General features: G+C 44.1%; 1 protein-coding gene across 1 annotated transcript; it reads right to left on the reverse strand.

The window, feature by feature from the left end:
* Positions 1-9531: 9531 nt before the first annotated feature.
* Positions 9532-20294, reverse strand: POP4 (POP4 homolog, ribonuclease P/MRP subunit). The gene is made up of 7 exons (XM_083511326.1): positions 20138-20294; positions 18074-18126; positions 16436-16659; positions 14268-14345; positions 12488-12549; positions 11459-11560; positions 9532-9941 (listed from the first exon to the last, which is right to left on the reverse strand). The coding sequence occupies exons 1-7, from the start codon at positions 20289-20291 to the stop codon at positions 9805-9807; spliced, it is 810 nt and encodes a 269-aa protein (XP_083367452.1). The 5' UTR covers positions 20292-20294; the 3' UTR covers positions 9532-9804.
* Positions 20295-21758: the final 1464 nt, after the last annotated feature.

Genomic DNA, 21758 nt, shown 5'->3' on the forward strand with positions numbered 1-21758 from the left:
ACAATCCATTTGGCACTTTTTAATTTGCTTTCCTCCGTGCAAGCCAGTCCTATAGCCACTAAGCAAGTCATAGAATCATACAGTTGGAAGAGACCCCCCAACGGTTATTTAGTTCAAATCCTGCCCCCCCCCGCCACAATGCAGGAAATGCAGTTGAAAAATCCCTGATAGATTGGTTTACATCCTATGCTCAAAAACTGCTGGAGATGTAATAAGGACAATGCCTTGTTGAAACACGTGTTCTTACAGTGCCCTATACTCACCAAGTTTTTTTGGGGAAAGTGCTGGATTATATAAATATGACAGTGCAGGAAAAGCTAAAAAAATTTAGAGGAAAATATTCTTTTGAATTATATATTTACTGTACTGAAGTTGACAACTGGATGACGAGAATGGATTCTACGAGTCCTGACTATGATGAATTGAAAGAGTAAAGATCCCCTTTAATCAATGGATTGATGACATGACAACACTTGCAACATACGAACGTATTGCTTATAGACGTGGATCTGGTTTGGATAAATATATTGACATTTGGAATGAGTTCAAACAGAATATAGTAGGTTACTAATAATCATATATGTATTAGGACAATAATATTAATTATACAGTTGTACCTTGGAAGTCGAATGGAATCCGTTCCGGAAGTCCGTTCTACTTCCAAAATGTTTGGAAACCAAAGCGCGGCTTCCGATTGGCTGCAGGAAGCTCCTGCAGCCAATCGGGAGCTGCGGAAGCCTCATTGGATATTCAGGTTCCAAAGAACGTTGCAAACTGGAACACCCACTTCCAGGTTTGAGGCGTTCGGGAGCCAAAACGTTCGACTTGCAAGGCGTTTGGGATCCAAGCTACAACTGTATATCTCTATAATAATATATAACTTATTATAGTCATTGTATTATATGTTTCTTTCCTATTGTATTTTTTGTACTTTCCTCCCTCTCTTTTTCTTTTTTCTTTTTTCTTTTTCCTTTCGTCATTTTCTTTTCTATAACTGAAATTGTTGTAAAAATATTAATAATGAGAGAAAAAACACCCTATGTTTAAAAACTTCCAACGGAAGTCCACCGCGTTTTGAAGGAATCCTTTCCACTATCAAGCAGTCTTACTGGCAGAAAATTCTTCCTAAGGTTTAGTTGCAATCTCCTTTCTCGTAATTTGAATTTATTGGTTTGGCTCCTCCCCTCTGGAGCAGCAGAAAACAAGCTTGATCCATCTTCCATGTGACATCACTTCAGATTTTTGAAGATGGCTGTCATATCGTCATGTAGTCTTCCTCTGGTGGCTGTTCGAAAAACTGGCTTTTTAGGAGGTGCTCTTAATTTTCAGGTGTGCGACATCCCCCCCTCACCTTATCTTTCATGATGATGATGATGATGATAAATAATTTTTATTTATACCTCGCCCTCCCGGGCCAAAACCGGGCTCAGAGCAGCTAACATAAAATGTATAACACATTAACATAAAATCAGACAATCAATTAAAATACATCCTAAAATCAAATCAGGATCGGAATAAAATCCAAGCAGATGGCAACCCACAGATTAGGGTTGGGGACCTTAAATGCTCACCAGGCCCAACTGTTTGTGCTGAACTTTTATGAGCCTGTGAGAAAAATTGGGAGGCCACTTCCATACAAGTTCTTATGAAAGGGGAGAAGGAGTCAGACTGAAGCGACTTTTGCGGCGAAACGCTGAAATCTTGCTCTTGCCTTCCTCACGGGCTTGGATCTCGGAAGCCTTCCATTTGCCAATGGCTCTTCCCCCCTCATTATCATAGGGTTGCAATAAAGCTCTAATTCCTGGAATAAAATACAGCAGAATCTGTTATTCAGCCAATTAAGCCTTCCATCTCCATTATTTAGGATGGCTACTTACCTTTTACTGAATGGGTAGCCATAATGCAAGAGTTCCTATAAAACCCCCTCAAATGGCCACTGTGGCAGCAAGTAGATTTCCCTTGGAGTAAAATAATCCTTGGTGAGTGAGACATAACGATCATTTACATTAATTAGGCAGCCACCTAATGGGGTGTTCAAGAGCTGCTACATCACTGGAATTCTTTCGTGAGCAGCCCCAGCCACCCAGCTGAACCGTTCCAAACCCATAATTTTGAAATAATCCTTTAGGCTGCCGGTGTGCCTGGTGGTGGGGGCTGCAAGCTAGCCAAAGGGAAGTCTCATTTCTGACCACTTTACAAGGGGAATCGTCTATATCTCGAGCCTGCCACACAAAGCCGAAAGGTTTTCTTCCCCAAAGCAGGAAGAAAAGGAAGAACACAAGAAGAGTCTTCTGGATCAGGCCAAGGGCCATCAAGTTCAGGATCCTGTTCTCCTATTTTCACCCCCGCAGACAGGTAGAGAATTAAAAATCTGTCTTTAAAGCTTATCAGCTGCCTTTCTAGCGACATCACTGCCCAAGGCAAAGCACAATAAAAGTCAAAAACATAGCAGAAGGTAGCCACAAAGCAAGGAACCACAATTCCCAAAAAACAGCAAAGAATGAAAGTTGTTTATTAATAAAGAGCCAAGAAACTAACTTAAAACTGCAACCAGACATTCTCCTTGAGAAGTGGGAGGCCTGTTTTGACACATTTCTTGTGTTTTTCTCCTGAAAAAGAGAAGGCAGGAAATCGATCGAAACAACAACAGAAAATGCTCCGGGTCACACGTGCCATCTGTCAGTCTATCATGCGAAAGATGGGACACAGAGCCACATGACCCTTGCTTGTTAGAATCATAGAATCATAGCTGAATTCATACGAGCAAAGGTGTTTCCAAAGATGCCCTGTGCCCAGGCCAGTGGACACTTGGTTATGTGTCCATTATGCATTGCCAGGGATTGGACTAGATGAACCTTGGGGTCCCTTCCAATTCTACAAGTCTATGATTCCATGTGTTGAGTTTGTAGGATGGGATGCACTTATGCATTGCTAGTTTCCTCCAGGAAAACAATAACAGAGGGTCTGTCGGTGGGCATTTTAAAGACAAACAATTATCAGAGGTTTCATGGACCGGAGTCCAAATAATCAGATACAACCAATGCTTTTTTTTAGTGGGGATACTCGAGGGTACACAGGAACAACACCTTCCCCCCCTTCAAAGGTTAAAAGTGTGGCATGTACTGTAACAACTTCATGGTAAGAACGGCACCTTATTTTCCTATTAAAATAAATCACTGGATGCAAGCATTTCTCAAAAGTGCAGCTTCCAGGATCTAAGTGCGAGGACTTTCCTGGATTGAAGCATGAATGGGAGGTGGAATTAGAATCACGAAAGGTATCTCTTTGTTAACTGTCATGGAGCAGAAGTTGCCATCAAATCCCAGTTATGCTCTTGCCGATTCCAGGCTGAGGAAAACACTTCCGTTACAGCAGGCTTTTGAATGCTGAATTTCTAATGGCCTGCAGAGCAAATACATTTAATCAAAATCCCTACAGCTGTATTTTGAATAATTATGCATACACACACACACACACACACACACACACACACACACGGGGGAATCAGCAGATATGTTATTAGTGGTACTGTAAATGGACTTAAATACGAACAGCATCAGCTGTTGAACTTTTGTGAATGATGCAGGAGGGCCAATGCTTTTGCTTGGAGTCAACTCTGCTGATTGCTCTCTCATCTTACATTCTGACAGTCTCATCTTACATTCTTACATTCCTCAAATTTAGGAGATTCGTAAGCGGCCATTTTACCCTTCGAAAAAGAGTGTGGAGAATCGCCAACTGAACACGTCACTGAGGGAGAAAATGTTCATGAAATATGTCTTCCTTTTCCACCCAGCGCCAGCACCAATAAGACAGGTTTTGTCTCAATCTAGAGGATGCAGGCCAAATATACAGGTCACATACCCTTAAACATTCCTCAGATGAAAATAGGGACATTTCTCACTCTCCCCAGCTGACCCTCCTAGACCCTCCACACAGAACATTCCATTTTAGATACATGTATATATATATAATTTTTATTACATTTTCTATTTTACAATTTAGAATACTCATTTAAACAACCTTAAAATATCAATGACTTCCCTCCTTCTCTTTCCATGGTTCATTTTGCATATCAAAAATCCCTGCATATTTTACATAAACTAAACCATTCGGTATTCCATTATTACATCCATCAAAACTTATTTACACAGTTGAATTTATCTTAATGCTGCCAACGTTTTCAAGCGAACACAATTTCCCCCCATATTTTCAATAAACACAGCACAGATCATTTCATATCAGAAGGGCAAATGCCACCATCATTTCACCAATGGGGCACAGCGCACACACCCTCCACAACCCTGAGAAAACCCCTTAATCCTGATTTTATATCATTTTGTTCTTTGGTAGATTTAGCAGAGGCCATGGAGAGGCTGCCGTTGGAAAATTGGGACTCTTGGCAGGGTATAAAGTGACAGAAATTTAGCAACCCGGGTGACTCATTTGAAAGGGATATATATTTAAAGAAGAGTGACTGTTGGTAATGAATTGAGTTGTGTGCACACACACAACAGCTTGTGTGTCCTTCACAGTCCAATGAAACACAGTTAGGGCTCACTTTAATTTGTGTAGCATCTTTGCTAACGATGTCGATTTAAGACATCCATTAAAGGCCCATAATGTTAATTAACTGGACTGTGCCAATAAAGTTCTATTAGCCTCCCCCTATTAAATTAATATGATAGGCATTTAACAGATGTCCTAATTAGATGTTACATCAAGGAATGAGGTAAATTAGAATCAAGCCATTGTTCGAGGGGGGACTTTTGTGCCATGTGTGTGTGTGGGGGGGGGGGAATTGTGAACGTTGGGGTGAAAAAGAAGGAACACCACAATCCTTAACTCCACACAGAAAAAGTGACTGTGAGCAACTTTGGAAAGAGATATCGGGGTCATAAGAGGCAGTCGTGGGGCTATATCAGCTCCGATACTTAGGAAGTTAAGATGGGGATCAAAACTAAAATGACAAATTGCAATGCCATTGGGTAAATTTGAGGGGTACTCACAAGACTAGCCAAGTTGGCACCTTCCCCATGCCTCATACAGGAGGTGGTACTTGAATCTTACTTCATCAATGGCAGCAGAGCATCTTCCTCATCCTCTGCAACTAGACCTCCAGTTCTCACCTGAAGTCTCCAGGTTTGCCTGGCCCCTTCCAGGTGACAGCTGGAGGGCTTGAATCTCCAGGTTGCCGAGAGTTATCTATTATTATTAGCCATTAAAAAGATTGGATATGCAGCTTGCAATCTTTCAGTCTGGCAGAAGCTGGCTGCAAATTATAGCATAGACACTTGGGGGTGGGGAGTCTGCCTTCTTTCATTCCTCTCTCCCAATTAACCTCCATCTCCAGGTCTGTGACATCACTGAGGGATGCTCCCATTCCATCACCAGGGGTCCCTACTAGATCTTGGGTTCAGGCTCTGAAATTTCAGGGTCTGGGATGCTCCTGACCTGGCAACCCTATCTGCACTTGAAGGCAGCAGACTTGCTTAGCAGGTGTAGGGCAGGCTGTATGATACACACAGCTCTGTCCCCCTACAATAGGGGAGCTCAGGAAGAATATCCAGCATGGCTGCTGGCCCTGCCTTCCCCACCTCGCAGCAGCATCCAGAGCCTGAGGCCATCGCCTTCCTCTACCTAATGATAGGGCCAGGCCTGCAACCCATATCTGAAGTAGAGAATGTGCATTTCTGGCTACCCTATCTCAAAATAAGGCAACATAAAGGAGGTGAAGAAAGAGGGACCGGGATAAAAGAAAAAGAAGCATTTAAATATGCAACGGATTATAATGGCTGTAGCTCAGTGGTAGAGTATCTGCTTGGCATGCAGAAGGTCACAGGTTCAGTCCACAGTGCATAACCAGGCACGGCTGGCAGAGACTCCTTTCCTGAAACCCTGGAGAGCTGCTGCCAGTCAGTGTAGACAGTACTGAGCTACATGGACCAGAGGTCTGACTTGGTATAAGACAGCTGTTTATGTTCCTAATAGTATTCCAGATTTCCCTGAGCAAGTGAGCCCACCTGTTATTCCCAAACCGCTTCAACAGTCCAGGCAGAAAAGGCTGAGAAGGAGGGGAAGGCAATTGGCTGCATTTGGGGGAACCTATGACCTTTTGCCTTAGAAATTTCCCACACCCCAACCCCAACTCTCTAAGGACAGCAGCCGGGAAGCAGCTCTCTAATGCAGAATTGCATCCCATAGTGACATCAGCAGCCAGCAGACCAATCTTATCCTTTTATCCTTTGCTGTGTCTGCAGACTCGAAAATTCAGAGCTTTCAATGGCAGGTTGTGCCCTTGTTGCAGATTTACAAGCATCCCTGCCATTTGGCTGCAAATCTCCTCCCAAAAATGATAAATAAGCATTTAGCATAATTTTTAATCCACCTCTGACTCCTCCCTTTCCCTCTTTAGCAGCTTATGCAAGCCCACCCGCACACATTTGACATGGAAATAATGGATCATTTTGCCACCTTTCAATGACATCCGAAATCTGTTGCTGGAGGCAGCTGCTTCATATCAGCCTCACAGGGTCAGCTTTGCTGCACAGGATCACTCTGAGAACAAAAGAACCTCAGGAAAACCTGCTGGATCAGACCGTCTAGTGCAGCAACCTGATCCTCCAGTGGCCACCCAGATGCCTCTGGGAAGCCAGCAAGCAGGACCCAAGGACAAGAACCCACTCCCTTCCTGTGGTTTCTAGCGAGGGGTATTCAGAAGCAGTGCTGCCTCCAGCTGCGAAGGCAAAGCAAGGTAGCCATCAATAGCCCTCTCCTACATGAATGCCCAATCCTCTTTTAAAACACCCAAGTTGGTGGCCACCACTGATTCCTGTGGCAGAGAGTTCCCCAGTTTAACTATGGATTGTGTGAAGTACTGCATTTTATCTATTCCCATTCTTCCAACATTCAATGTTTTTGGGCACCCACAAGTTGAATTGAAATTGTGCAGTCAGTCTGAAACGGGCCCCAAAATCCCCGGGCGATAGTTTAGTGTTATGTGCAAGAGCTGGCTTCCAGGTGTAGCTGCAAGAACAGAATTGGCAGAGGGAATGCAGCCCCTGGGCTCCCAAAAAGTCCCCCCTGATCCTGCTTTAGGACACACAGAGAAGCTCAAAACTATTTTAAGGGATGATGCTCCAAAGAGCCATGTTTTATGCATGGGCCATCCCTGTTGCAAATAAATTGTGTGCTCAGGCTTGTCCTTATTCATAATCCCATCCCACTGAATGCCCTGCTATTCTCTTTCATTTCAATGTCAATGTGCCTCCCATCTTTTTTTTTTTTTAAATTCAGTATAGTTAATCTTTGCAGCACACATTTACCTCTGGAGAATTGTGCTCCATCGGAAAGCCACTCCCCTCCTCCTCCTCGCCACAAAGAGAAAACAATGGGAGAAACTTTGCATTACAAAGCCCGGGACCGGGTATTGCTTCTCGGGAGCATCAAAAGAGTTATTTTCCATCTCAATTTGAAGAGTTTACATGGTTCAGCAGAATGCCCCAAGAAGCGCAGGGGAGGTGCTGGAGCCTTAGAAGATGGGCTGCATTTACATAATCTTTTTTTAAAACAACAACAGTGGAGGGAGAGAATAGTTGTTGGTATGTTCAGCAGTAAACACCTGCCTATTAAACTGTGAATAAAAAGAGCCCTTTTCAGAAATGGCGGGGGGGGGGGGAAAGAAAGGGAAGCACGCAAACAATACCGTTCCTTTCCAAGTCATCATTCAAAAACCCAGGACAATCAAAATAATTCATACAATTTTGCACACCGCCCCAGTACTTAGAACATTTCTCCCCCCCACTCCGCCAAACTTTCTTACAAAGAGAAAGAGACAAAGGAATGCAATTGTTCCCAAATCTTTTGAATCTTGAGTATTAAAGCGAGAAGACTGTTAAAGCATATAATTTTCAAAGCGTAGTTAAAGCAACAGGCCAGAATATGGGAGAAGCGGGCACCCCCAATTTCCCCACAAAAACTGCTTTTGAAAGCTCGTTTCCTCCCTTTGGGAACCTGTACAAGTGGAAATAACCCCCACCTAGGAAGGAAGAAAACTAAAAGCCTGAACATACATTCTAGAGGTGTTCCTAGTTGTTTGCATCAAAGACAAAAATGAAGACTCGTGGCCTGTTAAAAGCTCATTGATTTCTTGTGGACCAGAAGCACTTCCTGATGTGGACTTTTGCCTGTGGAAGTCTGCACCACAAGAAAAAAAAAAATTGCGCTCATGGTAAAAATGACAGGTTTTTTTTAGGGTGGGGCTAAAGATTCAAAATTCAAAACAGCAACTATTAATTGCATGTTTATTAGAAATCCAGTTAAAACTATTTTGATTAATTCAAAAATAAAAATGGATGAACTCAATCCAGTGATACCAGTTTTTCCAAATCTGAGTCATTTACACCTCCAGCATCCCCCCACAACCCCTTGCCTCTTAGCGTGCCCCCCCCAGGATGGTACCACCCACTTTGGGGACTTCTAGACTAGATTAAGGTCACCAGATGTCCCCGTTTCCCAGGGACAGTCCCCAGATTTACAGATCAGTCCCCATACAAAATCCATTGACGTTGAAAAGTGTCCCCATATTCATTGAAAAAAATCTGGTAACCTTAGACTAGATGGACAAACCTTTGTCAGTTTTTCCTTTGGCATACATAGAAAACCAGTCCTCTGCTAAGTAGCACTGCCCCATCGCCTTCCTAGGCGAAAATGCTGGCTGTATGTGTGTTGCAAGTGCAAGGAAAAGGAAGGTACTTTTTAACATACGTGGTGGTCCTGTAGAAAAGCAAAAGACTTCTGGGAAATGATATACAATGAATGTTTTTTTAAAAAAATGTTTAAAATAACTTTTGTTAAAAAACCAGAAACCTTTTTGCTTGGACTAACAGGTGATGGAATACCAAGGGATCTAAAGAGATTATTTATGTACGCAACAACAGCAGCAAGAATGTTATTTGCCCAGAAATGGAAAAAATAGAAGGCACCAACTAAAGAAGAATGGATAACTAAAATGATAGACTATGCTGAAATGGCAAAGATGACTGTGTAGATCAGAGACCAGGACGAGGAAAAGTTTGAGCAAAAATGGGAAAAAAATTATGGACTATTTAAAAGACCATTGTAAATACATTAAAACACCAGCAGGTTGGATATAACATTTATGTTAACATTGGAAATCAAGGCAAATAAGAGGATATGAGTTTGAAAATAAAAATGAGATGCAAGAAAATAAGGGGAGAAAATTGGAATTCGGAACGGGGAAAGGAGGAAGTTCATACAGTATCTGACATTTTGGAAAAAACATTAAATATGTGAAAAATTGTAACTAAAAAATTTGAAAATAAAATATTTTTAAAAAGAAAAGAAAATGCTTGCTCTTTCCTACTGCAAAGATATCTTGAGTCATCCTTGGGATAGTTACAAGGATAGGCAAACCAGGACTCACTTTACTACTGCAAAATGCATAATCTTACGGGAGGTTATGGAAGGTTTACTTTGCTGTAAACAAAGTATCAGATTAGATCCTAGGGCTTAGTGGAAATGATTTTATTTATTTAACAGGTTTAATAACATCGATAAAACACAAAGGATGTACAAAGGATAGAAAGGTGTTTGAAACACTGCGGGAACATTCATTTATATGGACGCATTTCTCACACTCTCTTGTTTAAAACAACAAGGATCGTTCCTTCACACACACCCAAGTCTCAGGATGCACAAACTGCTAGGAATAGTCACTCCATCCCTTGGAAGCAATACATCAGTGGCTCCAATTTCCAGAAAGAAAGAAGGAAGGAAAAAGGTTCACAGGTCAATTGTTCCTCTTCCTTTGAACTTCTTTGCAGAACGCTCGCTGGCTCGGAACTGAATCTTGCTCCCGTAGATGTAGGAGATGAAGCTATCGATCTCCAGGCTGAAGACGCTGTTGAGCTTCGGGATGACTGGAAAGAGGGGCCAAGAAGATGACAGGCGTCAGCGGCTGCAGTGCAAATGCAGAGCCTTATGTGGTTCTATTGATGTACCACCTTATTTATTTATTTACTGCATTTAGATCTCACCTTTTCCTCCAAGGAGCTCAAGGGGGTATATGTGGTTCCGTCCCCCCATTTAATTCCCACAGTAACCCGATGAGGTAGGTTAGGCTGAGAGGCAATGACCTGCCCTGAGATTACCCAGTAAGCTTCATGGATCAAGTAGGGATTTGAAACCGGGTCTCTTCCAGGTCCCAGTCCAGCACTCTTAACCTACTACAACAGCATTTTCAACTTTATCGAGTCCATGGCTCCCTTGACCAACTACATTCTTTTTGCGGCACCCCTGTGGGGCTCAGGAACCCAGTATTGCCTGCAGAGCTGGCAGCCTCTCACCGCATTTCCAACATCCAACACCCTCCCTTGTGGAGTGTTCCCTCTGCCTCTTCTTTTCTCCCCTTTCCTTGGGAGTCCTCTGGGCTGCTGCCGCCACTGCCGCCTCTGAACTGCCCCCCCTCCGCCCCAAAGAGAGGTGCCTCTCAGAAGCACCATTCACCTGTGGAGCATAATAATAATAATAATAATAATAATAATAATAATAATAAAAAATATATATTTATACCCCGCCCTCCCCAGCCAGAGCCAGGCTCAGGGTGGTTAACACCAATAAAATCACAGTACAAACATAATGGGGGGGGACCCCAATTTAAAATACAGGTTAAAATGCAATTAAAATGCAGCCGATAAATCAAGACCATAAGGGGAGGGAAACATAAGGGTGAGACTGAGTCCAAACCAAAGGCCAGGTGGAACAGCTCTGTCTTTCAGGCCCTGCAGAAAGATGTCAAGTCCTGCAGGGCCCTAGTCTCTTGTGACAGAGTGTTCCACCAAGTTGGGGCCAGTACTGAAAAGGCCCTGGGCTTATAGCCACTGCTGCTGCAATAAACAGCTGTGCAAGCCTTTGGGAGGCAGAGATGCAAGAGGGCATCAGAGGAGGGAGGGAAGGAAAGAGGGACAGAGGCCAGTGTTGCCTGCAGCAACTCTGACCATCATTCAAGGCACCCCAGGGTGCTACGGCACACTGGTTGAAAACCACTGCAGTTCACCACATTGTATGGGGTGCTTAACTCAGAATGAGGGGGGTAGACCCCTGTCTTGAGGGGCTACAAATCAAGACTGAGACATAAGCAGCCTAGGACAGGGAGAAACATTGATAGTTTAAAGCCAAAGGCCTCATTAAAAAGGAATGCTTTTGCTGGTGCCTAAAGTACAGTACAGCATACTCTGAAAACAGATCTTAATTGTGATTTAACAATATCACTTTTTTTAAAAAAAAACACACCAAAATCTCAACTCTGTAGCAACTAGCCAAGACCCTTCCAGGGTGAAATGAGACAAATGGCCATTAGTGAAGGAGGACCTGCGATTCATTGTGCAATTTGACGGGGCCATTAACAAAGCAAGTTACAGTAAGGAGTGTCCGGTACCTTTCATCTTGTCTTCTCTTGTGATAATTTTGAAAACATGTTTCATTTCCTGCAGGACAATGCCCGTGATGCCAACATAGGAGGGACATTTTGATTTAGTCACTATAGCAAAGAAAAGCAGATTATTAGGGCAGGACAGTCAGTTTTCGCATTACACTTATAGCAATACTCTACCTGCCTCTGTGCTTCCCCTTACAGTACAGAATGCAACTGCTTGTGTAATTGACAAGTGTCATCCAGCTGATGTCAGTGTCTGTTTATTTACAACACTCAGCGGATTTGCACCAACAAGGGGTAATTGATCTGGCTTCCAATTGTGAAGTTAATGTAGCATGGAAACCATAGTTTCCCAGTTTGGACATCACAAAGAACTGTGGTTTGACGAAGCAGGATAAAAGTGCAAAAGCTAGGCACATGGCTTATCAGTCCAAGATTGTTTTGCTGGAACCAGGACCAAGTGTTGCCCCCAATTAATTGGGCAGCCTATATATTTTTGTTTAGCAACCAGGCCTTTCCAATATAATGTTGCAGTGTATCCCTAGTGTGTGTTAACTGAGTCTGTGGCTAAAGGGATTAGAAAGACAAAAAGTTAGTTTTGAAGACAGGGATGTATACGTGGAAGGCGAGTCACACATTCAAGTAATAGTAATAAAAATATCATCATTCGGAAGAGATTTCCGAAGGCACGTGGGTTTGCAGGGAGGAGGCAGAAACTGCCTATTCTTATCCCCATATTAATGAATACCTCCTACTGGATCAAAAACCCTTATAGCCCTTGGTCTGATCCAGAATGGCTCTACTTACGTGCAGCCCATTTGAAAACAAAAGAAGTACATCATTTCCTTTGAAGCTATTGATCCCTCCTATGCAAAATATGCAGGTTTTGTCAATCAATCACTTGCTCAGCTGATCAACTCAAAACTCACAGTGTCAACTGAGATCTGCTTAAGTAGGTAACATTTGACTTTCAGCCTTCAGAACTGTCCCAAGTTAAAAGCATCCCTGCATTTAGGATTGGAAGTCAAATACCTGTAATGAGAGCTCCGTGAAGATCAGCTTTCAGCAATTTGGCCTGAATCATCTGTGGCTGCCTGATAAAAATAACATATAATACACTAATTAATGTTAGAATTCTTCAAAGTATTAAAAAAGCAACAATATTAACATTACAGTGCTAAGAAACATTAAGTCATTCAAATACTGAAATACTCAATTTAAAGCAGCCTTGCAAATAAGCCTTTGGCGTCACTAGCCTGCAAGTGGTTGGCAGAGGGATGAATGTCCATGCAGGGTGCAAAGGAGTGGGCTTGCCTTGCCATTCTATGGCAGGCATAAAGGAGAGATGGTGTGATTCATCTCTTCTCTAACAGCCTCTTCACTGTCCCATGCAACCAGGAACTGCATGCAGCTATTACCTTACAAACACAGGGTTGCATTCAACGACCTTTTACTCAGAATAGCTCTATTGAAATTAATTGCCCTATGTTATTCATGCCCTGTAATTTCAATGGGACTGATCAGAGTTATGACTAGCACTGGCTACAACCCATAAGTGCTGGACCTTACCTAAAATAACCCTACAGGCTCTTAAATGTCAGAAAGCATGTAGAGAAAAGCCTCTCCTCCTCCAAGAGGGGAGGTGTTATGGGCAGGACGCAATTTCTGCGTCACACAGGGGACGTTACGCCCACTGCCCCACTCACCTGGCTGGCACACCACGCCCACAGGTAAGCGCCCAACCGGGCGACTTGGAGGGGGCGTGGTTTGCAGTTTAACTTACTGCTGCACCAGCCATTCCGCCTCATTTTCTGCCTTCTCATCGTGAGTCACCCACCCTCCACTCCCTTAGAGCTTAGGGCTTAGTTTTTCTCTTGACCTTGCTATGGACCTTAGGTTGGTCGCCCAGGTTGCCCAGGGGGCCTGGTAGGAATTTTTCCAATTGGCATTAGGCCTTTTGGATTTTTTGCCTACCTCGTAGCAATCGTCACAACTTTCTTGGTATTGGCAGTTTGGTTAGGCAGGGGAATGTGTTGATGGTGTGTGGAAGGGCTAGGTGTGGCCATCGCCTACCCCTTCAAATTTGGGTATTCCGTTAAAGGAACCCGGCGGTCGTGGATCCTGTCCGATGCCTGTGTGGCGGGGGGCCATGGCACGACCCTCGGTGACATCAGGGGAGAGCTTATAGTTGTATTAGCATCAACAGGCTCCACCTTCTGGTGAATAAACCCCCTTTGGGCTCACCCCTCTCCGAGTGGGTGGAGTCAATCTGTCGTGGTCCAATGCCTAAGCCAATACCTTCTCACTTGCTGTATTCAATAAAGTTGTGGCCTTTTCTTGCCCATTAACCTTATACTCTGTGTCTGTGTGTCTTCATTCCACAAAGCGGAGATCGGGTCCTCGAACCACAAAATCACACTGCACAGACTTTTCTCCCCCCAAAATATTTTAAACAGTTGTCTTTAACTGTTTTTGCTGATAATTCCATTGCTTTATTCTTACTTTAAACTGCTTTGAGGTTTATTTATTTGGTGGTGCCCAATAAAAAATAAAATAAAATGATAATAAGTAATTCGATTTGGGGCTAACACAGCGATAGGGGAACCTGTGGTGAAAACACCGAACCGGCATCATCCATGACCACTAGCCAGGCTGTTTGCTGGGGCTGATGGAAGTTGAAGTCCAACAACATCTGGAGGGCCACAGCTTCCCCGTACCCTGATTTCCTGAGAAACGGCACCTGATCACTGCTATGCTCCCAACGTAAGTCTCCAAATGTGATCCAAGCACTACTTAAGCCTAATGAACTTACGCTTCCGGCTTGAGCCCATTGCAGAGTTCTCTGATGTACTGCTCCCACAGCTCATGTAATGGCACAAAGATCTCGTACCTGCAGAACAAGTAAAAAATGACTTTGTTAATTCCCCATGTATCAACAATGCCCTGAAGCATCTATTAAATCTAAGAACGCAAGAAGAGCCCTGCTGGATCAGGCCCCAGTGACCTATCTAGTCCAGCACCCTGTTCTCACAGTGGCCAACTAGATGCCTGCAGGAAACCAGCAAGCACAAGGATTTGAGCTTCTAGCAACTGGTATTCAGAATCATTGCTTCCTCCGACTGTGCCATCACAGTGAGCAGCCATCGATAGCCCTCTCGTCCGAAATGGAAACTATTCAATTTAGGATTTCAGAAACGGTTTCCCTCCTGATTTTATGGATGGAATACTATGAGTGGGACAAAGGCAATTCACAAAAAGATAGCATAAAAAGGATGAAGTTGTGGATGAAGTCTGGGCCTTCCTGTTCGGAAAGCGCTCAAAGTTTTCAATAGCTGCCAGCTGTAAGGGAAACAAGATGGCCATCCAACGGCTTTAATGCTGTTCAAGGGCAGTGATCACATTGGAGAGAAAGTTACGATCTGAGTTGTTTAACCACCAGCTCCCTTTTCAGAAGGAATTCTGGGAATTGTAGCTCCGTGAGGGGAACCGGCATCTCTTAACCTCTATATATCCTTAACGAACCACAGGATTCCCATGATTCTTTGCAGGAAGCTCTGACTTTTTAAAGTGGCGAGACACTGCTTTAATTGTATGTTTAGACGAGGCTCGATAGCGAGTCATTTTTATTGAAGTTTAAGTCAGAGCTAAATTGGATCTGAAACATGGCAAACATTGAGTGTTGCTGAAAGTTTTGGTCTGTTTAATTTTGGGGGCTAAAGACAGCCTTATTCTCCGCTCCTGAAATGCTGAAGGGAATCACCTGAGCTGCTTGTCTTCTGGGTCATAACTGCATCATACATTTAAAACACTTATTATACCACTCAACAGTCATGGCTCTCTCCCCCCACCCCCCAATAATCCAAGGAACTGTTTAGGCTACTGAGAGTTGCTAGGAGACCCCTACTCCCCTCATAGATCTACAATTGGCAGAGTGGCTTAAAAATCCATCCTTCTTCCCAGGGAACTCTGTGTACAACACCAGAAGGTGATGCTATCTGATTATTGCTATCGGAGCACAGCTGGGCCTACACACCAGCTCTGCCGTTTGAAAGTCTTAAAAACAAAAGAAAAGTGCACAAATTTGAAACAAGGCACCTTTTGGAATAAAAAGGTCACAAGTTGCCCTCTAGTGGCCAAGTACCATTGTAGAATTATTTTAAATGAGAAATCTAGTGCTTTGAATATTCTAGGAAGCTGCCCTAAACTGAGTCAGATCATTGGTTCACCTACGCCAGTGCTGTCTACATTGACTGGCAAAAGCTCTCCAGGGTTTCAGGCAGGGAATCTTTTCCAAACCCTACCTGGAGATGCTGGGGAATGAACCACCTGGGTGCTCAGGCATGTTAACTTCAAAGTGAAGCCTGTCGTGCCAAAGGCAAGTTATCTTCCTTGGTTGTGAACCAACATGGCGAAAAGAACCTGTTAACTCATTGCCTGTGTTAAAATCAGAATGGTACAGACCAAACACATTTCCTTACTGACATCCCAATTTCCAAAAAGAAAGAAACCAAGCCTCCTTCTTAAGGAGGCTTGCTATCAGTTGTTAACACAGCACTGTAAATGAGCCCATGCAAGTTACTAGCCTGGCTTAACTGGCCTGTGTTAGACTCTGTCCTGGGATGGAGTCCACCACCCCTCCTCCATCAGTCCCTTGGGCCCAGGCTCCTTGAAAGATCATATATCCATATCCAAATCTGCCTGGGTGTTAAGATCCTCAGGAGTGCAATTTTTCTCGGTCCCAGCAACTTCAGAAACATGGTGGTGACCCGAGAGAAAGAGAGCCTTTTCTGTGGCTGCTCCCCCATTATGTGGAATTCCCTCCCCAAGAGAGGTCAGACTGGCTCCCTCTTTGCTAGCTTTCCGCCAGCAGGCTGAGACCGATGCTGACCGCTGGGCTGCTGTCTAGGTTGGTGATCATTGCTGTCTCCTGCAGGAGCGAAACCCGCAGCTTGACTATTTGCTTCATGGAGAAGTACGTACCTCTGGTGCTCTGGTTTAATGTCAAAGAGCTTCATCTCTCTCCTCTGCTTGGCAGAGAACCCCTTGCCTTTCCTCTTCTTCTGCCTTCCCCTCCTCTTGTGCAGGTGTTCAAGGACCACCGCTTTTCGGGTTAAGTGGTCCTGGATGTCTTCATCGCTCTTCTGAGGCATGCTGCGCTTTAGGAAGGCTTTCACAAAGGCCTCGGCTTCCTTTGACCCTTGAGGCTACAAAAAGAAGAAGAAGAATTCACTGAGTCACTGCGACTAAAGTGTACACTTCTTCACAAAGCATAGGCTATCTGAAGGACCATATTCTCCTGCCTGGCCTCTGAGATCTTTGGGGGAGGCCCTTTTTTGAACCCTACCACCTTCACAGGCATGCTTGGTGGGGATGCAGGAGAAGAGCCTTCTTGGTGGCTGCTCCCAGCCTTTGGAACTCCCTCCCGAGAGAAGCTAGACTGGCTCCCTCCTGGTCCTGCAGACTGTTTTATTCCAAGAGCCCTTTGCGAACTGACTGGTTTTAGTTTTAGTTTTTAAGAAAAGGGCTTTTAATAGCGCTGCACTGTTTTTGTTACCTATATTTTAACAGATTTTTCTTTTTATGTCAGCACCACCCATGAACCAACAGAGGCATTGCCAAGCTTGGGAGGAATCCCTCTCTTTGCCCCTTGTAGCAGGTTTGCAAACACATATAGAAGCAAAACAGTGCAACGAGGACCGAAACATGCTCAGTGATCACAGAATTCTGAGTGACAGGAGGTGAAACGGAATGGAGTATTCTGGTTCATGCTACAGCATTTTGTTGCATATGATAACAACAACATCATCATAATAATTTATTATTTTTACCCCACCCATCTGGCTGGGCTTCCTCAGCCACTCTGGGCGGCTTCCAACAAAATATTAAAATACCGCAATACATCAAACATTAAAAGCTTCCCTAAACAGGGCCTTCAGATGTCTTCTAAAAGTCTGGTGGTTGTTGTTTTCTTTGACATCTGGTGGGAGGGCATTCCACAGGGCGGGCACCACTACCGAGAAGGCTCTCTGCCTGGTTCCCTGTATCTTCGCTTCTTGCAGTGAGGGAACTGCCAGAAGGCCCTTGGCACTGGACCTCAGTGTCCGGGTAGAACGATGGGGGTGGAGACGCTCCTTCAGGCATACTGGGCCGAGGCCGTTTAGGGCTTTAAAGGTCAGCACCAACACTTTAAATTGTGCTCAGAAATGTACTGGGACCCAATGTTGGTCTTTCAAGACCATATGAACATCAGAATCACACCAATGGCCCATCTGGTCCAGCTTCCTGTTCTCATAGTGGCTAACCTGATGTCTGTGGGAAACCCACAAGCAGGATTTGAGCCCAAGAGCCCTCTCCTCTCCTGTGGTTTCCAGCAACTGGTATTCAGAAGCATTGCTTCCTCCCATCAGTAGCCTTCTCCTCCATGAGAGGAGGTCCCTCTTGTATTAACTGGCAGGCTGAGGCTCCTACATCCAGGTCTTTTGCTTTCTATCTATCTATCTATATATATATATATATATATACACACACACACACACACACACACACACACATATAGTCCTGCTTCCGCCTTGCCTTCACACCAGTTCCATGTCTTTTGCCCCAACGCACAGAAAATACCTGTATGTTCAGGAGCGTGGCTGTCTGCTGGGGTAGCTGCCGATATAACACACCTGGAAGAGATTAGGGAGAGGTTTCTATACATCCTTTCCAAACACAAACATCGCAGGCTTCATGTTCAATAACCAAGCAGCGGCATTCAAAACAGGAGCAGACTGGTCTAAACACGTGGGGCGTTTTGTAATCTTCCGTTTCACATATGGAATCCAGAACACTGTTCCGAATAAGACACCCCCAAAACCAGTGTAGTGGTTAGAGTGTGGGACTGGGACGTGGGAAATTGGGGTTCTAGTCCCTACTCAGTCATGAAGCTCCCTGGAGAAAAAGGTGGGGTACAAATGCAATAATAAAAATATATATCTTATGTCATACAACCCTCCTCACTCATGGACTCACGTTGAGGAAATACTAAAATTCCAGACCTGCTTTTCAGCATAGCCCAGATCCTGATGGAGATGCATTTTCTGATGGGTCACGTTCAAAGGGGACACTAAGCCAAATCATGGGTGAGTGGGAACATGCAGGCTCCCAGGAAGGAGACCACAGCCTCTTTAATCCTCCTTGGGTCCTTTTAGCTTAGCATAACACTGGTTGGCAGCCATTCACTCATACAGGAGAAAGTAATGTCCCCTGGATCATCCTTTACAATAGGGTCATAAATCTGCCCCTTGTTCTTAGTAGCACCAAATGAAGCAAGCATCCCCTTTGTTCAATGCTGGGTTCTGGTTCTTAGGCATTCTGATGGAATGCTAGGAGAGTAGGAGTTGGAAATTATTATTATTACTATCACCATAACATTTATTATATTATTTATTTATATCCCTTCTTTCTCCCAGACCAGGAGTCTGGGACTCAACTTGATGCATTTGCTATTTGATACACTGGTTTGCTGTTACTGTTTTATTCTGCAACTCTGTATTACTTTTTCCTCTGTTACTTGGTTTTGTGTTCAGGTAGGTAGCCGTGTTGGTCTGTCGCAGTAGAAATATATATAAAAAATAAAAAATTGTCCAGTACCAAGAACAAACTTAGTTGGTTTCTAAGGTGCTACTGGACATTTTATATATATTTATATATATATTTTACTTGGTTTTTTTGTTTGGCTACATGTTCTTGTATAATAATAATAAATTGTTCTGAGGTGGGGAAGGTTTTTTTTTATTTGCTGGGATCGAGATTTAATTTTGGAGATGTTAATTTTGCAGTTATTGACGTTCATTTTTTGTATCTTTATTTTTTGGATCTTATTATAACTTATTTACTTTTGTTGTGCACATTTTGATACGTTTTTATTTATTGCTTATGACTACTTGTCTCATACTTTTGCAACTATGTAAATTCTTTCATGTTGCAAGCATGGTTGAAAGGCGGCAAACAAATAAATGACAATGGTGATAAACAACACAGTCAAGTCCCTGTTTGGCAACTTGCAAAGGGAAGGATAAATAATAATTGAAGGGAAATAAGGCACATGAAAGTGAGAGAAATCACCTTAGGCCTCTCTCCCGATTGATAGGTCTATTTGGACTCCCTGTAAGTATACCCCCAAAATATGTATATATTATTGCCAGAGGCTTGTGCCTGAATTTAGATTACTTGAATTCCATTCCTCTCTCGCTTAGCTTGCCCCATGCCTGAGCCCTGAGGGGAATCTGCTGCTTTAAGGTCATGTTCACAAGATCAACAGACACGCGTCTTGCGCTACTCGCAGAGAAGGTGGGCGAAAGAGTAACAGAAATTAGTTTCGCTTCACTCCCTGCTCGTCGGGAAGCTGGCAAAAAAGAAAACAAAGCAGACTTCAGGTCAGTCCAGACCAGTTCCAGAGTAAAATAGAATGGGGGTTTAAGCACTCTGCATCACGGGGCGGGTGTGGGTGAACGCGTCGGGGAAAAGGTAGCTCCTCCACCCCAATTCCCAAATGGGTAAAATAGGGCAGCTTTAATGACCGCGAGGCCAGAACCGGAGTCACTCCGGATTAATCATCCCGGAGCAAAACAGTAAGATACGCGCCCCCACGCCGATGGGAAAGGAGCAAAGTGACCTGAGCACACCAAGCACACTTACTCTCCATCTTGCCGGCCGGATCCTTCTCCGCACGGAATAGGCGAAAGCGATTCAGTCCGCTCACGCGCTCCTCTTCCGCCTCCACCGCCCACAAACTGAAACGCGCACGCGCTGCCTTCACCCTCTGGCTGGCTTGATAGAGGGAGAGACGCATCTCCGCTAGCCCCACCCCTAAGAACGACTGTAGAGCTAGAATAGGAGAAGCAAATTCGGATCAGTATTTTATCTACGCACGCGCAGTTATGCCCTTTGCAGATCCTTGATGCGTCGTAGAAACAGAAATAACAGGGGTAAACGAGCAAGATGCAGCGCGCTACATTGCAGGGCTGTCGTTAAGTCAGTCTGAAAAGAATGACGGATTATGCATCTGCCGGACGTTTTGAACTATGTAAACTTCGAGAAATATGCATTAGCAGCACTTTTTTTTGTTAAAGGGGTTTTTGTTTTAAACGCAGGCTTATGGTATATATGGTGATTACGTTGTTTCCTCTCACTTTCTTCACAAAATGAGACCTGAGCGAAAAGGAGGCCGGACTGCTCTATCTGCTTCTTCTACCTCGTTGGGGGTCTCTTGTCTAGTCCCGGTTAAGCAACACTCCTAGACAGCTGCCCCTTTCGTATCTTTGCAGGCATACACAACCTTAGCGTCAAATGAAACCTGGAAGTCTTATCTACAGACAATGTAACTGGTCCCTCCTTTTAGGAACACACATATGGCTGCCTGAACTGGCAAGGAAGAAGATTTTTTGAACAGTGGACGCTGCTCAGAATTTTCTTAATTCTTGTAAGGAATGGACTCCCTTACTCTGTGAAGAAAGGTCGCCGCGTTTGGGACTTTTTCAGTTCAGAGAAAAGGTGAATAAGATGCTGTTTATACATGGCATGCAGAAAGTGGATGGAGAAAAGCTTTTTCTCCCTCATAGCACTGGAACTCGCTGCCGTCCAATGAAGATGAAGGTTGGAAGATTCAGGACAGAGAAAAGAAAACAATTCTTCAAGCATTGCACACTTGAAACCATGCGACTCCACAGGAGGCAATGATGGCCACTGACTTGGATGGGTTTTGAAAAAAAGATAAGGCAGATTCACAGAGGTGAAGTGCATTAATGTTGGAGGCAGTAATGCTTTCAAATAGCAGTTGCCGGAATCCACAGGAGGGGAGGGTGCTTTTGTGCTCGAATCCTGCTAGTGGGTTTCCCCTGGAAGCATCTGGTTGGCCACTGTGAGAACAGGATGCTGGACTAGATGGGCCATTGACCTGATCCAGCAGGCTCTTTACACCACTGCTTGATTTATGATTGGCATACAGAGCGATAGCCCAACAGTGGCTCAAATCTACAGTGGTACCTCTGGTTACGTACTTAATTCGTTCGGGAGGTCCGTTCTTAACCTGAAACTGTTCTTAACCTGAAGCACTACTTTAGTTAATGGGGCCTTTCGCTACCGCCGCACCACCGGAGCACGATTTCTGTTCTCATCCTGAAGCAAAGTTCTTAACCTGAAGCACTATTTTTGGGTTAGCGGAATCTGTAACCTGAAGCGTATGTAACCCGAGGTACCACTGTATATACAGGGCTCTCTTGCTGGGCCTTGATGGTGGTTGGACCTCAGACTTGGGAGC

This window comes from Podarcis liolepis (genome assembly GCF_965112155.1).
Source record: "Podarcis liolepis genome assembly, chromosome: 7".
Classification (NCBI taxonomy): Eukaryota; Metazoa; Chordata; class Lepidosauria; order Squamata; family Lacertidae; genus Podarcis; species Podarcis liolepis.

Coding starts and splice junctions, on each gene's coding strand:
- POP4 (XM_083511326.1), bottom strand. CDS start 20,291: ATGCGTCTCTCCCTCTATCAAGCCAGCCAGAGGGTGAAGGCAGCGCGT. Junction 18,127..20,137: donor TCCGGCCGGCAAGATGGAGA/GTAAGTGTGCTT, acceptor AATCTCTTCCAG/GTGTGTTATATCGGCAGCTA. Junction 9,942..11,458: donor AAGAGAAGACAAGATGAAAG/GTACCGGACACT, acceptor CCCTCTTTCCAG/TCATCCCGAAGCTCAACAGC.